The sequence below is a fragment of the Scomber japonicus genome, chromosome 7, assembly GCF_027409825.1.
Source record: "Scomber japonicus isolate fScoJap1 chromosome 7, fScoJap1.pri, whole genome shotgun sequence".
Classification (NCBI taxonomy): Eukaryota; Metazoa; Chordata; class Actinopteri; order Scombriformes; family Scombridae; genus Scomber; species Scomber japonicus.
This window is the reverse complement of record NC_070584.1, coordinates 10608924-10634739: the sequence shown is the minus strand read 5'-3', so window position 1 is coordinate 10634739 and position 25816 is coordinate 10608924. Positions and strand designations below refer to the sequence as shown.

Here is a 25816-nt window from a genome sequence, read left to right as displayed (position 1 = left end):
CCTGTTAACACCAGCTGTGCACCAGTGGGAAGCTGCCAGAGAAAGACTATTCTGCACTCACAGCTTCTCAACTGTCTATGAAGACCAGGCGGTGCAGTCACAACACCAACCTTCACCACAATGACCGTCATTCCTTTACGTCATTTTGAGCATTTCCAGTGTTTCCAAAACAAGACTAGAATTCCCAGTTACAGCATCTCTACACAGAGAGGCACTGATACTCCATGTACAGTGGGCTGTCAGTAATAGAATTTTGAATTTAATTTCATCAATTAATTTTGTTATTGCAGAGATTCCGATTTACAGTATTACTAAAAACCAAATAAGTCAAATTCCTTCTTGAACCACTTGGTCCGAAATGCATTCTGGAATACTTAGCTTCAGCCGCCTTTGGCCAACCAATGGTGTATCTTCATGACTCAGTCAGTCAGTTAGTGCCTGACATTCACAGTTACAGGGCTAACCCACTGTTGCAGTCCTGCCAACAACTCAGCCTTTCTAATCCTAACCCTAACCCTAACCCTAACACAATGACGACACTCTCCATCCTCATGGGGAGGGACGTTAACTGGTCGTTCAAGAGACAGAACCCCCGCAAAAAAGATGGAGCAGACACCTCTCTCCGCAGTCTCTCCCTCCACCTTGAACAGTCAAGGACGTAAGCTGACAGCAGTGTATCTTCTGCTGTGCCAAAAAGGTAAACAGGTGCAATTTGCCGTCTGTCCAGGACCTGCACACCTCCAGGACAATGACGCAAGCAGGACAGATCAGGGCTGACCCTGGACATAAACTTTTTTAAAACACATCCTTCCAGCGAGAGGCTGTCTGTCAAGACCAAAACCTCATGCCATTATTTAGGATTACTTTATGTTGTGTATATTCTTGACTGTTGCACCATACCGACAACAACAATTCAAGCTCCTTATATGTGCAAACCCTCTTGGCAATAAACCTGACTCTGATTCTCATTAGAGGGAACCTCCTGAGGTCTGTCAGACCAAATCAAATTTGAGCAGTATCATTTTAAAAGATCTGAATTGGAATAATTCCTTTGTTGAGTTAGGGTTATTTGGTCCATTTTGGGTAATCTGAATGTAAGTTGATTATATCTATAAGTTGAAACCACAGTTTACATAATTCAATCAGAACCGTTCCTATGTAATTGATATAACCTGGATGACATGTGACATATGTTAAGACATCTCTAATGCATTGTCTTTTTTTCTGTGTATGCCCAACAGTGCATGCTGGAAAAGATGAGGTTTTTAAGATCATTTTTAGAGCATTTTTGCACAATACCCCCTGCTGTTTGTGGTATATTTCAATCATGTGAATAAGCATTTACATTGTGGGTCGAAATCAGAAAGGAGAAAGGGAGAGAAAAGAGAGATATCCCGTCTGAGGAGCAGAAAGAATATGAATTCTTGTTATTACAGAAATGAGCTACAATTCTTGCTGGTCTCTGAATGCAGCTAAAAGATCCTCATTCAGAACTTACATTGGGCCAAACATTACTGAGGACAGAGAAACGCTACAAGAAGTGCTACCTGCTGATTTTCTCCACTTAACTATCATATAAACAGCAATTAACATGGGTGCATGAGAACAGATCCCACGTTGAATGTAACATTTTCACCAGACTTCAATGAAAGTTAATTTTCTGAGTCTTACTAACCACTATGTTCCATTCACTGCCAAGTACTGCACACAGTGTATGCACACACATCCCAATAAGTGGATCACATTTTCAGCTATCAGAACCATGAAATAATTACACATTTACACACTTATTCCTACCATGTGTGTGTCTGCTGCATTATGCTTCAGAGTTAAGTATCCACACGCATACATTACACTGTGGCATGTGGGAACACTTTTCTTATTAGATGGCAGCTGAGAAATACATGGAAAAGAAGGTTGTTTTTTTTTTTAAATGAGCGGTTGCGACAACTGTCATTTTTGCATAGGCTACCAACCAAAGTGGTAATTTTTTACATGTTTTCTTTTGTTTCAGCATTTCCTTTTCTGTAATGTGGGCAACACCTTAAAGAATAACAGCCCTTTGCTTTCAAATGTATGCTTTTTTTGAGATAAAGATTGGAGAGTATGTAAAAATGTGATGACCAATGTGACGTTTTCTTTGGGAATTTTTAACTCCCAATTCAATTTGTCATTTAAGTTTAATCTGTAGTTTCTCGTCATTCACTCTGTCAGAAAGATAATTAACACGTCTCTTGAAACTGTTTCCACAATCCTATAATATTGCAGTTATAAAACCCCTAGAAACTGATTTTAATAACTAAAGACCTATATCAAAAACTCAATTTCTAGGTAAGATACTAGAAAGGGTTGTTTTTAACTAAATGACAGATTCCCTGAACAAAAATAATACCTCAATAAAGTTTTATTCAGGATTGAGGGCAAGTCACAGCACTGAGACAGTCTTCACCAAAGCTTTCAGCAATATTCGGGTTTAGCAGTGATACCAACAAGGTCTCCATTCTAGTTCTAGTAGATGAAAGTGTTGCCTGTGAAACCATTAATCACAATGTTCTTATTGAGAACCTTGACAACTGGGATGGCCTCTTTGAGATTGGATCTACTCTTACGTCACTATGGGAGATCATATATCAGGGAAATATGAGTAATCTTTTTCGTAATTTTAAAATATAAAAATATTGAACATTCTTTTTTTATGTGATAATATCAGAGAACATAAGCTTAATTTCCCCAGCTATGCTGATGACACACCGCTATGTATTTTGTTGGACCCAAGTGATGACCAAACTGTTTAAGCTATAAATAAATAAACAAAACTAAATTGTGTAGTTGCTGTAAACACATGACATACTTATTTACAAAACTCTTTATGGTTTGGAATTAGCCTTCATTACTTACTCTTCGTCATTTTATAATCCTGCAGCGGTTTCTTTTTAAATACCTGCTATCAAACAAATAAGAAAATCAGCAGCTCAGCCATTTTTAACTATGCACCAAAACTGGGGAATTTCCTACCCAACGATATAAGAGATGCAAGTGACTGAAAATGTATTTATTCAACATTACTTTTGACTTGTCAATCTTCCTTTGTTTTATTCTTATCTCTTTCATATTTTATTGTTCTTATGCCCTCCTTTGTTTTATTCTATCTTTGGCATATTCTAATGTTCTTAGCATACCTGTTGCTACCTCTTCTGTTTGGTATTCGTTTGATTGCTTAGTTTTATCACACAGTATTTACACTTGTTTTAATTGGCCTTTTTTGATTTATTCACCATTATTCAACCCATCTTCAACAATAGGCTAAACACATTTAGTGAAGTATATAATAAGTTTTTACATCCAAACTATAATGCTGCAGTATGGTTCAGTTCTGCAGTACTTCCCAAAAAGTAAAGAATGTAAGAAAGATTTACCTATAAGTATGTTACCTTCTCCTCTATGCTTGACTGCCTCCTGGCACTCATATTAAGCTTTCAGAAAACAACCCAAAATCATTTAATGGACCTGATTTGAGAGCCTTTGGGAGGGGAGCTGAATTTATGCCCCAAGGCCCTGGAAAAAGGCAGGGAATGGGAGAGATGGAAGGATCACAGTGCAACAGTAAATAATGTTACAGTATGAATAATGAGCTCCCTCTGTGCTGGGGCCTCAACTGGACTAATGACAGAGACCTGTTTTAGATTAGCTCTTACACAAACATACACACTCATGCATACGTGTGCATGAACCAACACACACTCTCAGGAGGTAACAGTGGAGGGGTTCCTATCAGTTTGAATAATCTGTAACAAAAAGAGCTCGGGGACGGGGGTTTATAGAGAGGAAACAAAGGAGGCAGAGGGCATCACACACATCTTTAGTCACCCATTCAGCCTTTCCTTTAAATTGTCAAGCATGTGTCATCTGTTTCCCTTTGTTAGTCTTGTTCTTCCCACAGTTTTTCTTCTTCTTCCTCTGAGGAGGAGGTTGAAATTAAAACCTCCTTTAGCAGTGGGTCAATTTTTCCAAAGCTATAAAATATTTGATATATCACACTATACATAAATTCAAGTCTTTATCACGGTACAGGTCTGCCATCTGCTGTCAGTAGGTCAGTTTAGCACGGGGAAAATTAATGAAAGGTCATAATGATATGCACATCATGGTTTATTTATAAAGCCTCAAGTTTTTCAGTGTCAATATATTCAAATAGGCATAACACAACCATTCATATCAAATATTCTTTCATATTAAACTGCAAACTCATTTTCCAAACGTAGTGTGATTTTCAGATGGCCATAGTAGTTTTTAAGTGGCAAACTGTCCAGAAATTCACCAGTTTATGCTGCCGTTCACACTAAGTTGGACAGATAAATGTGTCACAACAAAGACTCCCATGTCAGGGTACTATTACTAAGTTGATACCTGTTAGGAGGCTGGTTGTCTTACATGATCAGAGTAAGAGGACTGGGATCTTATTAAAAACACACCTTCGTACATGCTTCATCGTGTTAATTTTCTACATGCTGTGTGTCAGGCGTCATACACTCCATTTGAGCCAGTTCCTGCCAATCAGCCGTTTCTTTTTAGTAGATTAGTACGCTATAATTCCACCACGCAATTAGGATAATCTGGTCATTTGGCTAATTTATTGTACATAAAGTGTCCCTGTAAAAGAATGCGGGAATACATCGAACACTCTTGTACAACTTGGCTGCTTGACCGATGCCAAAATCGGTGATACTGGAGTTAAATCTAAGCCAAGAACTGCAGTGCTAATTCATGTGACTTCAGTTGCTTCCTCCTTCGTCGTTTCTAGGTGTAAAGTGGCTTCAGCTGTTTATTATTTCAGTCTCAGTTCACATCCTGCTCACTGTGCCTGCCTGATGGCGAGGAGAGAAGAAGGCAAGGCAGGGTGAAAGAAGGTGAGAAGGCACCATAACTCTCGGTGTGCCTCTTCCTCTCCCCCTCTCACCGCTTCTCCAGTTTCTTGAATCTGGCCTCTGTAAAGATAATGAAAGACAGAGAGTTGATCACTCTGCAGCTAAAGGCTGCACAATAGAAACACGTCAACCTTCCTTCCTAAAGTCAAAAGGCAACATGACCAGGTGACATTTAGCTGTCTTTAAGGACTGTAATGTAGGAATAGTTAGGTGAGAAATGGTCTGTGGTGTCACAGCACCATCTGCTGTTAGCATGTTGTCATACTTTGCAATATGAGCTCAGCTATTATTGGTCTGTGCCACACATACCAGAAAAAATAGCTAGCACACTGAGAAAGATGTTCCTGCTTTCATGCAGGGTCCGTGCTCTCCGTGACACAGACACACAAGACATTCATTCATCAGGACATAGGATACTAACTAAAGGACGTGTACACCGTTATTCATTACATCTCAGTGAGGATTTATGTACATAATCCACATAACATTAAGAGCTGAAATTAATTTCAATAGGACCAGTCTCACCCAATATATTCTTGGGTTTCACATATAATGCACATATAGGGGTGTGACAAAAAACAAAAGAAAAAAAAATTCGTTTTTCTATCGCTCATTTGCACGTCATGTCTTCTTTTTATCTAGTGCAGCTATGGAAGCCTAATAATGCAAAAAGTCAAACTACCAAATTATAAACACAATTTTTATGTTGTTGTACTTGTATGTGTGTGATACAGGATTTGTGCAATTTACTTTTATTTCAGTTTTTTTTATTAGCAATGTTATAATTTGACGCTTTTATGTATATATATATATATATATATATATATACATATACATATATATACATACATACACACACACACACTAGGATTGTTTCTATTCTTTATAATTCACTTTTTGGTATTTGTGATTGTATATAATTTAGGTATTTATGGTTTTTATTTCCATAAATACCAAAATTATCTATCTATAAAATATCTATCTATATGGGGAAACCTTTTACAGTGCTTGCATATTGCATATGTTAATTCATACTTAGAAAGTAGAACTAAAGGGGTTGAGCTTAGCTCAGCGGGTAGAGCACCTGCCCCATGTGTAGAGGCTACAGAGGCTGCAGGTGACCCCGGTCGAATCCAGCACCGAGCGGTCTTATCCTGCATGTCATTCCCCTCTCTCTGCCTCCTGTTTCCTGTCTATCTCCACTAACCTGTCCATTAAAGGCAAAAAGCCCGAAAAATATATACTTTAAAAAAAAAAAGAAAGTAGAACTGAAGTGATTCATTACAAGATGATTAGTTAAAACAGTTCAAAATGCACCTGCATTGTTTTGCATTTTGTGACTTTCAAATAAAAGAACAGTCATATTTCCTCATTGAAGTTTTCTTTAAAATAGTGTTAAAATCTTGTCTCGTCTCGATCTCGTGAACCTAATATCGTGTCTCATCTCGTCTCATGAGCAGAGTGTATCGTCACACCCCTATGCACAAACACTTCTGCCTTTTTTTTTTGTTTGTTTTTACATTAGCCTAAATGTCTTACCCAGTTTTTTCGAGTATGCATCCAGTTTGTAAGCAGCTTGTTCAAGTGTTGACACTTGTTCCTCAATCTGATTTATTTGGTCCAAGTAGGGCTGGAGGCTCGCATCTAACATAAACAGATATACACCATGTAGATGTTCATGATATATCACTCGAGTAGAAATAACTTAACTAAATAAGACTGTAATGGCAGTTGTGTTATTGAGTATTGGTGCAGAAACAACATATCTCACTTACACTTGTTGTTGAGATCCTGCAGGTTACGGCTGATGTTGATGCTGATGTCCTTCATTTCCATGTATTTCAGACTAGTGAGTTTATTCATGTTCTCCAACAGTCGGTAATCTTCGCAAGTTCCTGAAAAGGTAAGGAGATACAGAGAATATGCATGAGAGAAAAAGGGATACGGAGGGTAACAGAGGTAAATATGAGCATCAGAAATGATAGGAGTGCATCAGTAAGTCAATGCTCTGATTAAAAGTGTCAGGGACTAAGAAAGAAAAGAAGGGAAGTTCACAATGGGTTTCAGGCAGACCTGTGAGTTCTCCTTGCAGGAACAGAGCCATCTTTTCAAACATATCGGTGCACAACTCGTTGATATCTGGCTCTGCAGGCTCCACAGCCTCCTCTGCTGTCTCCACACCTCCATCACCTCATAACAAGCATTCAGAGAAAGATTATTACAACACAGAACATATAGTGTCAGTGCAGCTCAAAACACACAATGTAACTGCAATAAAAAGGTGAAGGCAATTTCATGAAAAAAGACAACTATTAATGATGACATATAGTGTAACCGAACCCTAAGAGCAATGTAACCTGGCTATATCTTCTATTAGCATTAGCAAGCTACGGAAACTGCAAGGAAACACGGCCTACTGTTGGTGCTGGTCTTTTTGGGAGGGGGCACCAGACTCTCCGCCGCATCCCCTGGAGCTTCCGTCTGACTGCTGGAGCTTCCAGCAGGGACGAGAGCCGCTGGGTGAGCCGAGGGTGCCTTGGAGATGCTGTCCATCGCTGCAGCTTCATCTCCCGTTGCAGCCATTTTGTTCCTGTTTTGACTTCCCTTTGTCACATGAGCTGCATGTTCACGTGACGTCCGCCCGCCACCACGACCACCACCCCTGCTCGCGCGCATTGCCACGCCCTGGTGAGTTCAGTGGTTATTTACAATCATACATTTTGATGTTCGCTTATGAAATGAATAATTTAGGGCCCAATCTGTAGTTTAAAAAAAATACATTTGAGGTACATACACATATAAAATTTGTTGGAGCCATGACTCAGCATTTGTGAGTGTCTCCATTGGTTGTGGGTTGCAACACAACATATAACAAAAACAGCCCTTTAGCACACCTATCCATTGAAAAAAGCCTAAAATGGGCCAATAATGATTGTACGAAATAGACTTTTTAAAAATCATAATAATTGTATAAATTACTTAATTGAAACACTTAGGCTAATAAATGCAGTTTGCATTTCAATTATGCCTTTTAAAAGTCAAAGTTTAAAAAACCCAAAAGTTTCCCAATTAATAATTCAGTGTCCTTATCTTTAAATAATTATTTAATAACCTAGTTTTAAAATTGAATTGCAAAATCAATGTTAAAGACTTCAAATCTTTTATTTTTATTTCATTATTTCTTTAATATAGTATATTCTCTCCGAGTTAAAGATGTGGATTGAAACCAACCCACCCCAACTAACCACAGTAGTTTCAGGTTTTTTTTATTGGCTAGATTCCTTCAAACACAGCAGCTGTTTGATCAAAGGTCGTTCTACTGCTCTGTTAAAGGGTTACTCTGGGATAACACTGTAATAAGAAGTTTACTACAATGAGGTTTTATCATTTTTTATGTTTTGTCCTGTTGGTACAGAATGCATGAGTTCCAGGTGAGGTAATGTAGCTTTTAGTGACAATCCAATACAAGAAACATTGTTGGCATGTCATTTGTGAGTGATGATAGTTCACAACCTGGTATTGTATTATTTTAAAAACATAACTATTTTATATAAGGTCACCCTGCTTCCCATGCTAAGCCAGCTTTGTTCCCTTATGACAGTAACACAATGTTTACAGTAATCCTTGTGTTAAACGTTTTAATAGATACCATAACTCATTGTAATACTGGCACTTTTACCTGTTTTACCATGTTTTATTTGATCAACAATGTTTGCTTGAAAGAGTAACTGTCATTCACACAACACTCTCCTTGGCCATTTTATAAAATGGACTAAATATATAAATATAAAATATATAACAAAATGTATCAAGATACAGTGGGCATCCTAGTGTTTTATAGCCATACTTTGATAATATGATTGGATTTGTATTTTAAATTGTGCATAATGTAAGCATAGCATAGGCTTGACCTGACTGACACTAGTTTCTTTATGAATCCATAATTAACCCTAGAAGTCATCACAACGTCCAGTGCTTTTCTCTTTCGTTGTGCGCGCTCCCGCGAGGACCGTGCAGTTCATGCAGACAGAATTCGCCATAACACCTGTGTCGGCGCTGTTGTGGGGGAAGCCAGATCGTGACAGGCTAGCACCAAGCAGCGGGCTGTAAACATGGCGGCGTGCACAGCTACAGGGCTGTGCCGAACACCCCGTTACTATTAGTCTGAGAAACAGAGACACCCCCAAACATGGAGACCGAAGAGGAGCAGCACATAACAACGCTCCTCTGCATGGGTTTCCCAGACCCCGACGTGATACGGAAAGCGCTCCGGCTGGCAAAGAATGATATCAACGAGGCAGTCGCGCTTCTGACTAACGAAAGCCCCGGACTCGGCTATGGATACGAGCCGATGGAGAGCGGGCCTGCCCCGGGCTCGGGCACCAGCGGAGAGGGGGAGAACAGCGGGCGGACTGGCACGGGAGGGTTTGACCCTCCGCCTGCATACCACGATGTAGTGGATAGCGAGGTAAGGAGCAAATGAAGGGGTGAAAAGTAAGAATGAGACGAAGCAGCGATTTAAAGCCGGTTTATTGCTCACGTTACTTGCTGCTGGTAGAGTGTGGGCTCGCCCATTTAACTAGCTAACAGTTACACTTAGCAGCCTCGATGCTAAATGCACCGAGCCCAATGTGAGCTGTCAGAGCAGGAGGTGAGGGGACAAGGCATGTCACTGGCTCATGGTGAGTGGATACTTATCTGCAACCATGCAGCGGAGCTACCGAAATATTAGTCCTAAACAGCAGCTCTTAACTTACAATCTCAGCTAGCTAGTAGCTGGCGAGCTAACGCCAGTAGAGCTGAAGGCGCCAGTGACTGGACCATGAGCTGCAGCACAGAGGTATCACCCTGGAGGACAGCAGCCGCACATTTACACCACGAGCAGACAGGTGGTGGGTCAGAAGCTCCCCCAGGTGAGCTGAGGACCCACAACCTGTAGCAAGTTGGTCGGATCTCTTAAGGCTGTCTTTGCATGTGTTAGCAAGCGTTAGCGTTAGCTGGCATGTTGGCTGACAGCTCCTGCCGTGATTGAAGCCCACGAGAACCAGACTTTAAAGAAGCGGTTTCGCAATTAATTTTGGCGTAACGTTACGTGGCCATTTTTATTATTCTTCTGTCCACATTGTCAGTTGTCAAAATAGCAGCTTTCTGTATTTGAGTAATTCATGGTCAGTGCTTTGTAAGGGCCCTCGTGTTTGATGCATCCAGGCGATTTATTGGCTCATTGACAGCCATATGACAGTTGACAGCGTTGTACCTGCAGGTGCTGCCACTTTGTCCTACTGAGGTGTTTATGTTTTAGGACTAAACTGCATTGGCTACTCAAACACCTGTCCTCATAAGACAAGACGGGTTACTTTGACTGACACCTTGAAGAACTTGAGGCTGTTTACTCTCAGCAATCTGACCCCAAGCTTGTTGCTTTCTCAGATCCCCATATGTCTTGTAGGTGCTTTAAAACGGCGCCACAATTTGTTTAAAAGTCACAAATCCTTCTCAGTTGTAAGATTAATCGTTCAGTTTTCAACTTCTTCTACCATCCCTTTGATGGAAATGTGGTTTCTGCGATTATGGGTCAGCAGAATAAAACTAAATTATAAGGTACTTAATCTCCAATACCTGTTGGCCATTTCCTGTGCATCTCCTCTCGGTCATCATCTCTCACACATTTTGATGCAGGGTTTTCATAATGAATGTAGTATAAACAACAGTTGTCATTTACTATTTGCAAAAAATAGCACACACTTGCAATTCACTGGAAATAATAAGCCTATTTTTGTAAATGGGCTAATAATGATGTTGTTACAAATTGACACAGCCCACAGTGACTCACTTTGTCAGTTCATTAAGTTTCTGTAAGAGCTGCCAAAATGATCTCGCTAATGTCCACGTGCCAAAAGATTCTAATTTGAACACATTTCCCCATCCAAATCAACTTGTTGAATGACCAGTCTATCCATGTTTGAGACATTAGTGTAATGACTGTGTTTTCTCATATATATTTTCAGAACATTTGCAGAAATATTATTCATCTTGACATGGCGAAATTGCCAAGCGACGCTCCCATGTATATTGGTAAAAGTTCTGAGCATGCAGCCTATAAAAGAAGCAACAGGGATCAAAGTGCTTTATTTCCTTTATGTTCTTCTTCTGTCTACTTTATTTGTGCACAAGAGGTGTGTCATAGGTCTTTGGCCTCATGTTGTCCTCCTAAATATAGCCCTGCAGTCTCCCTGACACACACAAACACATTGCAGATTTTGCAGGGGGGATCTCAGGAGGGTTACAGGGTGCATGGTAACAGAGTGGCACTGAGTTACCTCATCCTCCTGCGCCACCACACATGTGCCTCAGGGACCCCAACCTTTCCCACAAAGGCTGTAGGTCTTGAAACTCTGATATTTGCAGCTTATCTGCATGCATTGATGGTTGATGGTTGTGTATATCGTAGAGAAAGTTTCCTATTTTCCCGGTGCTGTCCTTCCTATTTAAGTCAAGGGACTTTTCTTTGAGACTAAGGTTTTGAGTTTTGGTTTGAGGATTCTGCCGGCAATCGAATATCTCCTCTAGGTTACTCTATGAACCTCGTGCTCTCCTAAGCCCTGTTAGGTTAGTCTTTCTCTCTCTCTCTCTCTCTCTGTTTCCTTCCTCTCATCCATCTATCTGTCATTTCTGATTTTCTTCGAAAGGGAACGGATGAAATACGATGCCTCGTTGTTGCATTCTCCTCCCCTTCCCTCCCTCCCTCTTCTCCGCTTCTTAATGTCTATTCCATTACTTTGCATTGGATATATATCAGTTTGAAGCGCAGTGCAACATGCTCTTACATACTGACTATTATGTATGCTAATAGGTGGAGATGGATTCAAAATGGAACAACTTGACCGCACTAAATTTTGCTGTATTAATATTTATACTGTGCAGTGCCCACAGGCAGAATGGGCAAATGAGTTGTAACAGTTTTGGTCATTTATAATATAGTGACAGCTGAATCTCAAGGCTTAGTCATAGTTTAACATACTTTCTCATAGAAGACAGTAGGATAAGCTTTCATGGAGTACTCTGTGTCGGTAAACGGCACAATTACAGTGCAAACATAAATCAGTGGCTGATGTGAAAGAATGAGGCGCTTAAGTGTTGCAGATGTGCGCTGTAATGTTCAACTGGCCAGCATTATTTCAGAGGAGGGAGTTCTGCAGTTTAATCATGAATATTCAGATGACTTCATGAATATGTAAACAACTATATGATGTAAATAATTCAGCAATCCTTTATCTGCTGTTGCTTTCACCACACAGACTCGTAGACTTAACTGCCAGCGGCTATTTTGTTTTTCTTTACAGCAGTTGTATGCTGAGCCTGAACATCGGCACTTCGAAGCATAAACATAGAAGGGTTAAAAGTTGACTGCGAGCGTGTTGATTTTTAACTCGCCTTTCACAACCTGTTAAGATATATAACAGCAGGAAAAATATGGCAGCGTTGGCAGCACCATGCTTTCAGTTTCAGACGTTGAAGCTAACAAGACAGTGTCATGTCACATGCCAAGGTGTTCATGACATGTGACTTTAGGCTTCACACCCTGTTCTTACACATCACAACCCTTTTTTGACTTAATGGAGCAGTGAAACCGTAGAAAACAAGCAGTCTGTCTGGATCTGTTCTGTGAGAGCTGCTCTGTTAGAAATAGAGGGACAAGAAGATGCAGAAATGAAGGGCAGGTCATAGCGGAGAGGACACGCTTTGCAAATGACTGCTATCGCTCTTCTCCCAGAGGGAGGAAAAGAATCAAGCATCATCCTGTCTGACTTTATCATCGCCCGAGGCCATCTGTAATATCCTAGCATCACACAGAGGACAGGCTCAGTGTCATTATGAAACAATGGCCGACACAGGGCCCAGCTGGGTGAAATAAACCCGTCCATCGCATTAGTTTGTAATTTGTGTGTGTGTGTGTGTGTGTGTGTGTGTGTGTGTGTGTGTGTGTGTGTGTGTGTTTTACAGAGGAGCAATGATGAGAATGGGAACTGCTCTGGGGGGAGCATGGAGTTTCCTACCACCAACCTGTACGAGCTGGAGAGCCGAGTATTTACCGATCACTGGTCCATACCTTACAAGAGAGAGGAGTCCCTGGGCAAATGTCTCATCGCATCCACCTGCCTCGCCCGGCATGGTAAGACCGTCTGTCTGTGTGTGGGATGAAAAACTGTTGTTTCTTGAGGTCTGTGTTAAACAAAATGATCTTCGTCTGCGTTATTGTGCGGGTGGCGTGTTTTGTTTGGACCGTTGGGTGTTTTTCACACGTTTTTATTTTGGACACTTGTGTTACATGGCTCAATCTGTATCTTCTTCGCCACAGCCAATTTTTTTTTGCTTCCAAGTTTAGATGTGGAATAAATATCTGATTCTCCCACTGTCAGGTCTCGCTGACGCCGATGAGAACTGCAAGCGCTTTATAGATCGGTGCATGCCAGAGGCCTTTAAAAAGGTGAGCAACAAAGACTCTGAGCTCTAACTGACTGTGTGGCTCTTGATTAATTACATACCTCTTCACTAATTTTACTCACGTCCGTCTTGTTCTCTGTCCTCAGTTGCTGACCAGCAGTGCAGTGCACAAATGGGGCACAGAGATTCACGAGGGAATCTACAACATGCTCATGTTGCTGGTGGAGCTGGTTGCAGAGAGGGTCAAGCAGGACCCTGTACCTGTCAACCTGATGGGAGTCCTGACTATGGTGTGCTTTCTCTCACTCTCTATCTCTCTTATTATTTGTCTTTGAATATGTTTCTGTATTGAAGTAACTAAACGACCTTCGAAAACAATAGAACATCTGGGAAACAATTAACTAATTAATCTCCAAATTGATATCTTAGTTATCTTAAATTTAAGTTTTAATGAATCAGTTATTGCTCATTGAGAAAAAAGAAAAAGTATTCTCATAGAATCCAACATCTTAATCGGTAACAATAAAGCTCCTCAATTCTTTGTTGCCAAATTTAATCAGTGGTGTGAAGATTCAATGTCAATCTGGCAAAAAAAGTATTGGTTCATCTTAACCAAGAAATGCCTATTTTACGATCCCTTGGTAATCAGACATGACAGTACATGATTGAAATGGATGGAGTATGTGTTATGTGTTTATGCTCTGTGTTTCTACTATTGTGTCCAGGCGTTCAACCCTGATAACGAATACCATTTTAAGAACCGGATGAAGGCCTGTCAGAGGAACTGGGCTGAAGTTTTTGGAGATGAGGCGAACATGTTTGCTGTCTCTCCTAGCAACACCTATCAGAAAGTAAGAGACGCCCCATTTACCCAGAGTCATCCTCTGCCTTTACTCCTACGAAGTGTTATTAGAGTAAATGTGCCAATTTATCAAAACACTCGCAAGTATGTAAAGCTCTGCTAGTGTTTATACACACACTTCCTTATTAGTCTTTGTTTACGGTCCATAGTCATGTTCGAGGGCAGGCAAACGAGTTCTTCACCCTCAGTGTTGTGTAACTGAGCCACTGGGGCTCCGCAGAACATGTGGGACTGACACACAGCAGCTGTCAGAAAACATGTGCTTGTCCAATGTTCATTTGTCAGTGTCACTGCTGGAAAAAAAAACAACAAAAAAAACCCATAATCTTCTGTTTCAGGAGCCTCATGGTTGGCTGGTTGATTTGGTGAATCGGGTGAGTAATGAGCAATCACCCAGATATTGTCTTTATACACATATGCCACAAATACCTTCTGTTTTTTTTTCTTTCTTGATGTCTCCTTTTCTTTTTTTCTTTTTTTTCGTGAAGTTTGGAGAGTTGGGAGGATTCACTGCCATCCAGACTAAGCTCAACACCGATGAAATCGAAATTGCCGTAAGACTTTTCTCTACTACCTATGTCTTCCTTACATGTGGCCAGAAGGGTCTTAAGAGTGATGAAATAGTTACTACCCTAGTGATGAATGGAGGGACGGACCGTAAACAGACTTTGAGACAGCCTATACAGGCAAAAGGTCATCATGTTTACCCTTACTGCTCTCAGCTGCAGGGTGCTGAATGTCCCTCTCTTTCCCCTCAGTAATACTCACTTACAGACAAACACAGCCTCTCATCCTCCCGCTGTGTGATGGTTGAAATGCTCTGTTGTGTTACGTGTTCTGAGGCATCCTTGTACTGATGCCTCCCTCTGGGAACCTGGCCGGAACCACAGCAGTGCGCAGCCATTGATTCAGTGCGTGTATGAACACACACTCCCTCTAATCATTAGCATATTAATGGGGCAGAGACTGGTTGCGGACCACGGTTGCATTTTTTCAGTGGCAATGGGAGCTCAGCAGAGTTTGTAAGCTGTCAAATACCAAACATACTCCAAGCACAGGAGGGAGAGATTGTGAAAGTGAAAGGGGAGAGAAAAAAAAAATAATGGGAGTAGTGCTCCCTCCTCTACAGGCTCCCAAGGGTGACTCATTCAGTTGTCTGCTTTTGAGCAGGAAGTCAAGTGCAAAGAGTGGTGGAGGGATTTGAGGGGGGGAGTTCAGTGAGTGAATAGAGGGAGGAAGGTGGAGACAGGAGCTGCACGAGTCCAGAAGCAGAGATGGAAGAAAGATAGAGAAAAAAAAACCCCACAGGAACCTTTCATTAAGCTACCGTGATTTAGCGCTGACTGACAAATGACAGCTGGGCTCCGCTATTGGAAGTACACACACACACACTCACACACACATCTGTTTACACTCCCTCCAACTCATTCACATGCAACACAGTATGGGTTTGACCTCTGGCCTAGACACTTTATTTTGAGTGGCGTTGTGGAGTAGTGTTGTTCTATGTCTTTCATAAGCCATTAAAAGTGACACCAATAAACACATCTCATACACTCCAACATAGGGGGAAGTATGCTGATGATAGTCATACCACAAATGCTGTTCATAAGCTTATTTCCTTTTTGGTTTGTGTCATGTCTGATTTGTTTTGTCTCTTTCTATCTGTCCATCTGCAGTGTGTATCAGCTCTCGTCCAGCCTCTTGGAGTTTGCGCCGAATACCTCAACTCCAGCCTCGTCCAGGTGAGCTGTCTTATCTTCTCACATGTAAACACACACATTTAATGGCTGTATACTGCTCCATATGTGGTTACTTGTGTCCTTTTGTTTTCAATGAATTGAACTGCTACTCTATCTACGTGTCTACATTCTCTCTAACTTCTTCTTATCTAAGCTGTGTCGAAATGATTAGTTGTGTGTGTTTATATGACCCTTGTGCTCCATTCAGTTTTATAATCTATTTTTATTTGCTGTATCCTCTTACTGTTTGCTGCTGTAGTTGCCCTTTTGCCCAACAGGGACCAACAAAGTCTCATATTGTTTTTCCTAGCCCATGCTCGATCCAGTCATCCATAAGATGATCACATATGTGCAGAACCTGGAGGAGAAGGACCTTAAAGACAAGGTAGCGCTGTTTTGTCACCCTCTTATGACTTTTGCTCTCTAAGTTTGTAAAAGAGAGACGCAGTGGCACAAAGCACTCGACTTCCCCTATTAATGTCTGTTTTTCATTCCTGGAGTGGTGTGTCTATCTTGAGTGTGGGAGTGGGATCTTGGGAGGATTGTATCGTTTTTGGGTGTGCAACATAACAAGATTAACAAGCTAACACTTATATGCAGCGCAGGTGGCACATAAGACAACGGGTATGACGTTGAATCTGTATCAGCTGCTAATAAAACAGTAACAGGTGGTAGAGATTCTGTGCCAAACTTTATATAATTAATATTTTCACAGCTTTTAAGACCCTACAATCCTTTTTTTCCACCACTGCAAGCCATGTAAAATATATTTTTATCAGTCTGTATTGTTTACGATGTGATTCGAGTGGTGTAGATTTCACAGCCAAATGGGTCAAAGGTGCACTGTGACAGTCCAGGGAATTGGCCAGCGAAATTTAGGAGTAAAAAGGGTAAAAATGTAGAGAAAAAATGTTTTAGGAAGTTTTAAGAAAACAGGCACAGTGATTGTGACTTAATGAGTATGTTATAACTTAGTCTCCTTCCTCCTTTGTCCTTTTAATTCTAGCGCCTGGTGAGCATCCCAGACCTGCTGTCGGCCATCAAGCTGTTGTGTATGAGGTTCCAGAGGGAATTGGTAAATGTGGTAGATGACCTGCGACTGGACACGCTGCTGCGTATGCTCAAAACGCCCCATTTCTCTACCAAAATGAACTCCCTCAAAGAGGTCAGCTCTTATAAGGACTATTGAGTCAGAATCTACATGTTTAGTTTTTTCTTCTTGGTATTTTAATTAGTTTTTAAATATGTTTGCGTATATTGTCTTGCAGGTGACAAAGTTAATAGAGGAGAGCACGGTGGCTAAGACAGTGAAAAATGCCATTGACACTGATAAACTGCTAGACTGGCTTGTAGAGAATTCAGTCCTGTCAATAGCATTGGAGGGTAAGAACATATGTCAAATCATGCAAACAGCACAAACTGAATCATGTTGCAAAATATCTCCCAAAAATAATCAAACAATAATCCATAATCTGAAAAAAGAAAGAAATAATCCAAATGACATGTGACTGCTTTTGGCTCCAGGTTGACGATACTCACTGCGGTTATTAATTGTTTCTTTGTTCCAGGTAACATTGACCAAGCTCAGTACTGTGAGAGAATTAAGGGAATCATTGAGCTGCTGGGGAGTAAACTGTCGCTGGACGAACTCTCCAAGATCTGGAAAATACAGGTCAGCACCACTGCATACATAAATAGTATAACCTTTGTGTTCTTATTACATCTTCAATAAGCATGTTCAACAGGTTTGTCTGTTTTTAAAACTGAGCAGTTAGCTTACCAGTAGCTCTTAGTAAGTACATAGGAGTGTGAGTGTGACAAATGTTAAAATGGATGTATTGATTCCTGTGTCTGCATTTCAGGCCGGCCAGTCATCAACTGTGATTGAAAACATTCACACAATCATTGCTGCTGCTGCTGTGAAGTTCAGCTTTGATCAACTCACCCACCTCTTTGTGCTCATACAGAAGGTCAGTGGTGCAGCATTTCTATGACTGGGATTATGGGGAATAAATCAATCTAGTGACCTGTAAGTGTGTGTTAGTGTGTGTGTGTGTGTGTGTAGTTTTAGTAATAAAGTATTTACATGTTGTTCAGAGCTGGGAGATTGAGAGTGACCGTGTGAGGCAGAAGCTGCTCAGTCTGATCGGGAGGATCGGCAGAGAGGCTCGCTCTGAAACTACAACAGGAAAGGTATGTTGGTATATATCTCTTTCTGTCAATGCTAAATGCTTTATTTTTTATTAATAATAGTTTTATTATTAAAGAGTAGCCATAAGACTGTAGCATTGTGTGTGTGTGTCTGTGTGTGTGTGTGTTCAGGTGTTGGAGGTGCTGTGGGAACTGGCACACCTCCCCACCCTGCCTACCAGCCTAGTTCAGCAGGCACTGGAGGAGCACCTGGGGATCCTTAGCGATGCCTATGCTGTCAAGGAGACTGTGAAACGAAGTTACATCATTAAATGTATTGAGGACATTAAGAAGGTGAGACAGACATGTTACAGACACTCATTATTGTAGTTTTAGATGTGTAGGATAGTGTTAGTTGTGGTGTAGAGTTTCAGTGGGCGATGGTTCCATAAGTACCTACTATATGTGACAGTTCTGAAACCAAGACTGAAACAGCAACACAAACATCCACAGTCTCGATACACGGTTCTGTCTTCTGTGTTGGGTCCCCCGCCCCCTCCCAACCCGCTGCCACTGCTGCAGACGTAGCCTGTTGTGCTCTCATTACGTTCTAACATAACAAACCCCATCAGCTCCCTGCGAAATGACTTGTTTCACTACCAGAATGTGATCCATTCAGTCCAGTAATGTCCCCATTCTAGTTAGCAGAGAGCTAAATGGAAATTAACTTTCTCAGCTGGCAGAAGTCTGTAGTGTAGATTACTGTAATCACCGGTAATGCAATAACAAAAAATTAACAAAGCAAATGGAAGCAGATCCCAGAACAAGAGGCTTCATTCTAAAATTTGAGTAAATGTTTTTTATCAAACAGAGGAAATTGGAAATAAAGTCTTCTCTCTAATTTAAGCCTGCTTCTAATAAAGCCTGGCACCTGCTGCAGTTGAGGTAAATGATGACCTTTTATCAGAGGAAATGCAGTGATTTTGTTTACTTAGTTAATATGTAGACTGGTCTTCAGAGAAGTATTTATATATGTATGTGAGTTAATTTATGTAAAGTTAATTTCTAAAGTTAATGCACCATCATAGTAGTTTTTGATAATAAATGCTCCTAGTAGATACGTTAATTGTTTATTTTCTATACACATATAACCAAACAGCGACTGTTCACTATGCAGCATAACTTGAAAGTAAATGCTGCATTGGGCCCCTGTGTTTCTCTCGCTGCTGTGACAGTTTTGTTCTAAAGTTAGCATGTCCTTGTTAGTGTAGCAGAATTATCCTTCTACTTAAGTTTGTTTTCATTTTGTACCCCATTCTAGCATCCATGGAGAGGCAGTGGTTAATGGAGACAGTCAGTCAGACAGACAATGACACTACAGACACAGATTTGACTCAATCCTTCCCTTTTCACTCTCTTCTTATTTGTCTTCCTGTTCAATAGCTCTGCTTCAGTATTAGCTTGCGTCAGTGGGGCTTATTTGTCAAGATGCTGTCAAACTAATGACATAAATCCTTCATATTCATGCATGCACAAAGAAGGATTTGTGAGATTTAAAAAAGCTCAAGACTATCACACATATTAGACATAAGCTCTGCAGTTCTTGAGTTTAATTGGTCTTATGTTTTATTGTCTTTGATTTATTCAATGGATTCTGCCAATATTGCAGTTTAACATGAATGAAGGTGTGGAAGGAATTTATGTGTATATAACTTTTACACAGGAATGCAGGGACAGGTAAAGTGTTATAGGTGAAAGTGCAGGAATTCGTGTTTCATCCTGCCTTTCTAGATGTTAGATAGGTTTGCTGTACATCACCAGTTAGTCATGCACGTAGGTGTGTCAGTTCACTGTTACTTTGCATACTGGCTCTCTGGCATGGCCGACTGCTACACCTAAATTAAACAAAGTCATTGTTCATGTGTTCAATGCACCTGTTCTTTACCTGCTTTGATATGATGTCAGAATATCAACCAGGATGAATGTTTTTTGAATCGAGTGAGACCACACACACGCACTGATATCTCTGTCTTTACAATGCGTCCCAGCTCAAATGAAATGTATGTTTCTAGAATTGCACTCAGGAGGACACTAAAGGCAGCGACACTCAAAGTTCATTTCTTACTGGCACTTGGGGAAAGAGGAAAGCTAACTCTTTATTCAAAGTAAGAGAAGAAGCTCTTATTATTTATAATTCCACTGACCAATCTGTGTCCAATCTCGCTGCTTCACGCCTGCCAACCAATCGCGGAGGAGGGCTTGACCACAAGGGGGTTTTCATTGGTCACAGGTTCATAATTTCACACTTGATTGTGACATGAGGTAGTTCAACCAGGTGTGTGTTAATCTTCCGCTTGCCTTACTAAGAGGGGTTTGGCTCTGACTAATGATTACACAATGGTGTTGATCTTGTCCTGGGTGAGAGCTGAGATGAATTAAATAAGTGATTTAGCTGCTGGATGAGTGGTTGGCTTTGGTGGAAGTGCTAGCACCTTTACTCATGCAAAAAGGAATGTAATCAGAGCCATGGATATACAGAGTTTTTCAAAGAGAGAGTTATGCTTAATATTTGACTTTTGACCTAAACATTTTCAAAATGGCAAATTTGAACATTCTAAAAACTGTTAGCTGATTATATACATCCCTGGCCCTGATTTTCTTTCTCACCTTGTCACAAAGTCCTTACTGCAAAAACAGTGGGTCTGTGATGGCAAAGCAAAGATAATGAATATCATCAATCCAATAACAAAATCAGATTAATACAGACCATCACAGACCTCTGTTTTTGGAGCATGTGTTCATGTGCTGGCCCTGCTGTAGTGGTTATCATTATCTTATTATCTGATGTGTGTCTGTGCATGTGTGTGTGTGTCAACAGGCCTCTCAGCAGAGCAGTCCTCAGGCAGTCTGGGTTGTTCCTGCTCTCCGTCAGCTTCACGAGATCACCCGTTCTTTCATAAAGCAGACTTATCAGAAACAAGACAAGGTAACACAAACAAACGCACATGCAATCCAAATGATCTGTTCTACCACCAGTGTAATGTCGCTATAGTAACCCCTCCCTGCCTCCTCACAGAGCATCATCCAGGACTTGAAAAAGAACTTTGAGATTGTCAAACTGATCACGGGATCCCTGGTGTGCTGCCACCGACTCGCTGTGACTGCTTCGGGTAATAACGGCCTATCAGGATCAACTATGGTGGACGGGCGATACACTTACCAGGAGGTTTGTTTATGTTCCAGTTTCTCCCTTAAGTCTATTTCTTACTGTAATTTCATTTCAAGAGTCACAGCTGCATTTATTTTGCCTTTAATTTTATTTCTGTTTATTGATCTCCTTTTATCCATTTACTGTTCTATCATATTGCAGCTCATATGAATGATTAATGACACAATTAATGGTTTGACGTTGACGTCAGTAGTGAATCTTATTTTATCTGACCTCTGTTCTGGGTTTACACAGTACACAAAAGGTATTTCAAGTTGAACAGCACAGTGTGTTGACAGTGTGGGTTTGTTTGAGAGTCAAGATGACGTGTGTGTGTGTGTCTCTCTCTCTCTCTCTCTCTCTCTGGATCTGTTTAGTATCTGGACAGCCACCTGCGCTTCCTGGCCTTCTTCCTTCAGGAGGCCAGCCTCTACCTGGTCTGGAACAGGGCCAAAGAGCTCTGGGAATGCCTGGTTTCCGGCCCGGATGTCTGTGAACTTGACCGTGAGGTGAGGAGATGAAAACTGTTATGTAAATGCAATCTTGTCCTTGCTTGTCCCTTGGCTATTTGGTGCACGCACCTCTTTCTGGATCACTACTGTGGAGGAACATGCAGGATCACATGGCACATTAGCCATTCACTCTATTCTCTTCTTACTTTTTCAAAGTGTGTTCAAGGCACTAAAACATGCAGCAAGACAAAAAAAAAAATGAAAACCTGTGACCTTGGTTCATGATTTTGATATTAATACTGATATTTTTCTCAGTCTCAGAAATAATTCATTGTGAATTTTCACTGTCTAAACAAAGCACTAGAGTATGCCATGAAATTGAATGATTAGGAGGATTTGACTGTTTTTTTTTTGGTTGTATTGATCTTTGCCATCTTTGCCCTTCTCATTTGGCATGTTATGGATAACTTTGGATAATTTAGTAATCAAGTTTAAACTTGGGAGAGAAATTGTAGCACAACCACACCACAATGTAACAAAAAGTACAGCTGCTCCTTTGTGCCTAAAGACAAATGGTACTAAACATAGATAACTCTCTGGAGAACACACAGTTCTGTGCAGCCTGACGTCTATTCCCAAGCGCTTTATCCAAAATTCAGCTCGAATGAAGCTTTAATGTAGTCTGTTTTGATGTGTGCAGATGTGTTTTGAGTGGTTCACCAAAGGACAACACGACCTCGAGAGTGATGTTCAGCAGCAGCTCTTCAAGGAGAAGATCTTAAAACTGGAGCCCTATGAGATCACTATGAACGGTGGGAGACACATTATTGATCTGCAGCCTTTCAGCATTAGTTCATGAATACGTTAGTGATACACCAGTTCTTATGTTTTATGTGTCTCTTAGGTTTCAATCTGTTTAAGACCTTCTTTGAGAATGTCAACCTGTGTGACCATCGCCTGAAACGCCAAGGGACTCAGCTGGTCAGTCTTCACTCACATTCCTCTGAACTGGTTTTTCACTAATATTTTATCCAGTTAATTGTTTGGTTAATGAGATATGAAACACACCTTGGGTATAAAGATAAAGATGCACCTTAATGGCTGACATTAATGTTTAATGTATCATATTTTAGTGTGTGGAACGCCTTGACCTCACAGGGATGGATTTTATCTGGCGCATTGCCATGGAAACCCCCGATGAAGAGATAGCCAATGAAGCAATCCTGCTCATCATCACATATAGCTACACCAACCTCAATCCCAAGATGAAGAAGGTCAGAGAATGTGTGTGCGTGTGTGTGTGTGTGTTTGTGTGTGTGTGTGTGTGTGGATCTCACCATCTTAAAATCACAGTGAGATGCTGGCTGTCTTCTTTTTCTTTTGGTGAAAAAGAAGACAGCGTGACAAACGTTTAAGTTTTTTTATTTTTTATTTGCTCCTCTCTGCTTGATAAGGGTACAGGCAGCACAACACAAAGGAATTGTCATGCAAATGAAATAAACTCCACATGAATCAAAAACTCAGTCAAGATGTATTAACATCTCTGTCCAGGGTCTTTACATTACCAAAACAACTCACCAAAAAAAAAAGAAAGCAGCCTTTAGCCTCCCACCCCACCATACCCTATACCCCTTGGTTGCAAAGAAATAAACAAAAGAGTTGCTGTGTATGCTGGATCTTAAAATCCACAGTCCAATCATCCAGATGGAAAAACAACATATTAAAGAAACTACACCCTCCTCTCCTTCTTTGCCCGCCAAATCTGTTTACCCAAGAAAGAATAAAGAAGTTGTTTGAGCTCTTGAGTGGCCTTCATCAACGCTTGAATAGATTCTATTTTTCTGCCTGGGCACAAAGAGCTGATAATCCTCCTAATCCTCCTAAAAAGAGCTTTAAATCCTGCAAACAAAACTATCTTCTTATACACAGGTAGGGTAAGTGTTGAATTCCCATTCAGTAACATGATTTGTGGAAGACAGGGTGCAGAACTGTCCAGAGCATAATTGCATAAAGGGGTTTGAGTAATTCTTAATTTCCAATTTGTTTTCTTTTTTTAGTAAAATCTTTGAATTAACTTGTAGTGCTGTACTTGGTTATTATAACTGTGAGAAGAAAGAGTCATGCTGTTCCATACTCTGCCAATTTACAACCGAAAGATCAGAAAAAATAATATATAATAATAATATGTATTAAGTGAATATAGTAGTACTCTTTGTTTCCCCATCTGAAGCCATGGTACAGCTGTCTTCTTGTTTATAGCTAATATGATGAGCTGCTTGTTTGATAAGGAGCCATTTTTTGTCCTAAATTGAATTACTTTCAAGAGCACACAGCGGTGAGTAAAGGCAAAGAGCGTGAGCGTAGACTGTAGATGATTGAGTCGATCCAGTGTTAAAATGTCACACAGTCAGCATCCAGTGTGGTGGGTGTAGCAGATTGTTTTCATTGATTTACACTGTATTGGTATTTGGTTTCTTTGTACCTTCGAGTGAATCAGTTTGTTCTGGCTCCATATGAAACCACATCTAACATTAACTTTTCATCCTCTAAGGATTCTGTGTCTTTGCACAAGAAGTTCATCGCCGATTGTTACAAGAGACTAGAGGTAAATTCAATACTGTTATTAGCAATGGTGCCATTTCACAGAAACCCACACAGAGAAACCCACATCTCTGTTTCTCTTTTTCTCAGGCAGCCAGTTCGGCCCTGGGTGGGCCTACTTTAACACATGCTGTTACTAGAGCAACCAAGATGCTGACGGCCACTGCCATGCCGACTGTGGCCACGTCTGTACAATCACCATCCAGGTACACGGGGGGGTTTGGGTAAGAAATAGTTATTAACCTTATTAAAACATGTTTGTGTAAGACTCTTTTTCTCTCACTAACTAACTGGTGTAACTCAATTTATACTTCGCTAATGCAAAACACACAAGAAAAAAAAATCCTACTGAAAACCTTCCTGTGTTCATCTCCAGATCCACTAAGCTGGTAATAATCGAAAGACTGCTGCTATTGGCTGAACGTTACGTCATCACTATAGAGGTAAAACCTGCCATCGTCATGAAAATTAAACGTTCTGAAAGTAAACGTGTTGAATACAAGCTGAATATCTGTGTGTTTCTGTGTAGGATATGTACTCAGTTCCTCGAACAATTCTACCTCATGGGGCCTCGTTCAACGGACACCCTGTCACTCTTCACATCACTTATGAGTCAACCAAAGACACTTTCACCTTAGAGGTACTTTAAGACTTTTCTTAGTTCCCTGTAATACACTTTCATTGTGTAGAATTACATCTCCAGAGGAAATGACTTTTGTGTGTGTGTGTGTGTGTGTGTGTGTGTGTGCTTTTGTCCTGCAGACCCACAGTAATGAGACAATAGGAAGTATACGGTGGAAGATATCCGAGCACTTGAGCTGTCCAGTGGACAATGTCCAGATCTTTGCCAATGATAGTGTGGTAAGTGTTTGATGACTCTGTAAGTGACAGGCAGGGAGTCGTTGTTCCTCATTTGGTTTTAAATGTACTGTTTTATTTGTCACTCCCTCATCAAAGTATTGTACTCCTCTCCCAGTCATGTGTTTTCCTGAAGCCAGTGCACCGTACAAAACTACAAATCAATACACAATAAATTCTTTCAGGCAGGGTGCCACTTCCTCTTTGTTAATGAGTTGGCCCACTGCATCTATTGTGTGGCAGGGGAAACACAGCCTTGAACAACCTCAATCCCTGTTTGGTATTTTTTTCTCTCTCATTCGTTCCCTTCACTGTCCCTTCACCATGTGTTAGTTGACCATGAATCGGGACCAGAAGCTGCTGTCCCAGCTTGGCTTCAATGATGAGCAGAGCCTGACTGTGAAAAGTTCGGGCACTGGAACTCCCTCTGGCAGCTCCGAGTCCTCAGCCTCCGCCTCCAGCAGTTCCAGCTCTGCCGTCTTCAACTCTGCCTATGCCTTGGAGCAGGTACCAGCTCAAAGACACCAAGGCACAAGCTAATAGACTGCAGAACACACTCATGTTTACATCGGTTCTGACGCACTGTGCTTGTG

General features: G+C 40.9%; 2 protein-coding genes across 3 annotated transcripts in view; one reads left to right on the top strand and one right to left on the bottom strand.

Moving 5' to 3' along the window:
• Positions 1–4137: 4137 nt before the first annotated feature.
• Positions 4138–7517, bottom strand: bloc1s2 (biogenesis of lysosomal organelles complex-1, subunit 2). The gene is made up of 5 exons (XM_053322764.1): positions 7343–7517; positions 6999–7115; positions 6701–6820; positions 6465–6569; positions 4138–4985 (listed from the first exon to the last, which is right to left on the bottom strand). Exons 1-5 carry the CDS (start codon positions 7506–7508, stop codon positions 4954–4956), a joined length of 540 nt encoding a protein of 179 aa, XP_053178739.1. The 5' UTR covers positions 7509–7517; the 3' UTR covers positions 4138–4953.
• Positions 7518–8995: 1478 nt separating this feature from the next.
• usp24 (ubiquitin specific peptidase 24) overlaps positions 8996–25816 on the top strand; it is a 32964-nt gene continuing 16143 nt past the window's right edge. Inside the window, exons 1-28 of one of the 2 annotated variants that reach the window (XM_053322755.1) lie at positions 8996–9393; positions 12930–13098; positions 13346–13413; positions 13517–13660; positions 14096–14221; positions 14571–14606; positions 14721–14786; positions 15912–15977; positions 16285–16359; positions 16981–17139; positions 17243–17357; positions 17543–17646; positions 17837–17944; positions 18072–18167; positions 18297–18458; positions 20177–20269; positions 20983–21090; positions 21181–21330; positions 21690–21821; positions 22465–22576; positions 22669–22745; positions 22898–23038; positions 24316–24369; positions 24456–24571; positions 24742–24808; positions 24895–25005; positions 25128–25226; positions 25557–25730. In XM_053322755.1, the coding sequence (XP_053178730.1) occupies positions 9115–9393; positions 12930–13098; positions 13346–13413; positions 13517–13660; positions 14096–14221; positions 14571–14606; positions 14721–14786; positions 15912–15977; positions 16285–16359; positions 16981–17139; positions 17243–17357; positions 17543–17646; positions 17837–17944; positions 18072–18167; positions 18297–18458; positions 20177–20269; positions 20983–21090; positions 21181–21330; positions 21690–21821; positions 22465–22576; positions 22669–22745; positions 22898–23038; positions 24316–24369; positions 24456–24571; positions 24742–24808; positions 24895–25005; positions 25128–25226; positions 25557–25730 (3207 nt within the window). In that variant the 5' untranslated portion in view covers positions 8996–9114. Of the gene's footprint in view, positions 9394–12929; positions 13099–13345; positions 13414–13516; positions 13661–14095; positions 14222–14570; positions 14607–14720; positions 14787–15911; positions 15978–16284; positions 16360–16980; positions 17140–17242; positions 17358–17542; positions 17647–17836; positions 17945–18071; positions 18168–18296; positions 18459–20176; positions 20270–20982; positions 21091–21180; positions 21331–21689; positions 21822–22464; positions 22577–22668; positions 22746–22897; positions 23039–24315; positions 24370–24455; positions 24590–24741; positions 24809–24894; positions 25006–25127; positions 25227–25556; positions 25731–25816 lie in introns of both variants that reach the window. The other variant, XM_053322753.1, reaches the window with a different exon arrangement.

What these genes read in the sequence shown, in the direction of transcription:
- bloc1s2 (XM_053322764.1), bottom strand. Translation starts at nt 7,508, where the DNA reads ATGGCTGCAACGGGAGATGAAGCTGCAGCGATGGACAGCATCTCCAAG. An exon ending in CCTGCAAGGAGAACTCACAG is followed by an intron (nt 6,821 to 6,998) that starts GTCTGCCTGAAA and finishes TTACCTTTTCAG; the next exon opens with GAACTTGCGAAGATTACCGA. An exon ending in TGCATACTCGAAAAAACTGG is followed by an intron (nt 4,986 to 6,464) that starts GTAAGACATTTA and finishes TTATCTTTACAG; the next exon opens with AGGCCAGATTCAAGAAACTG.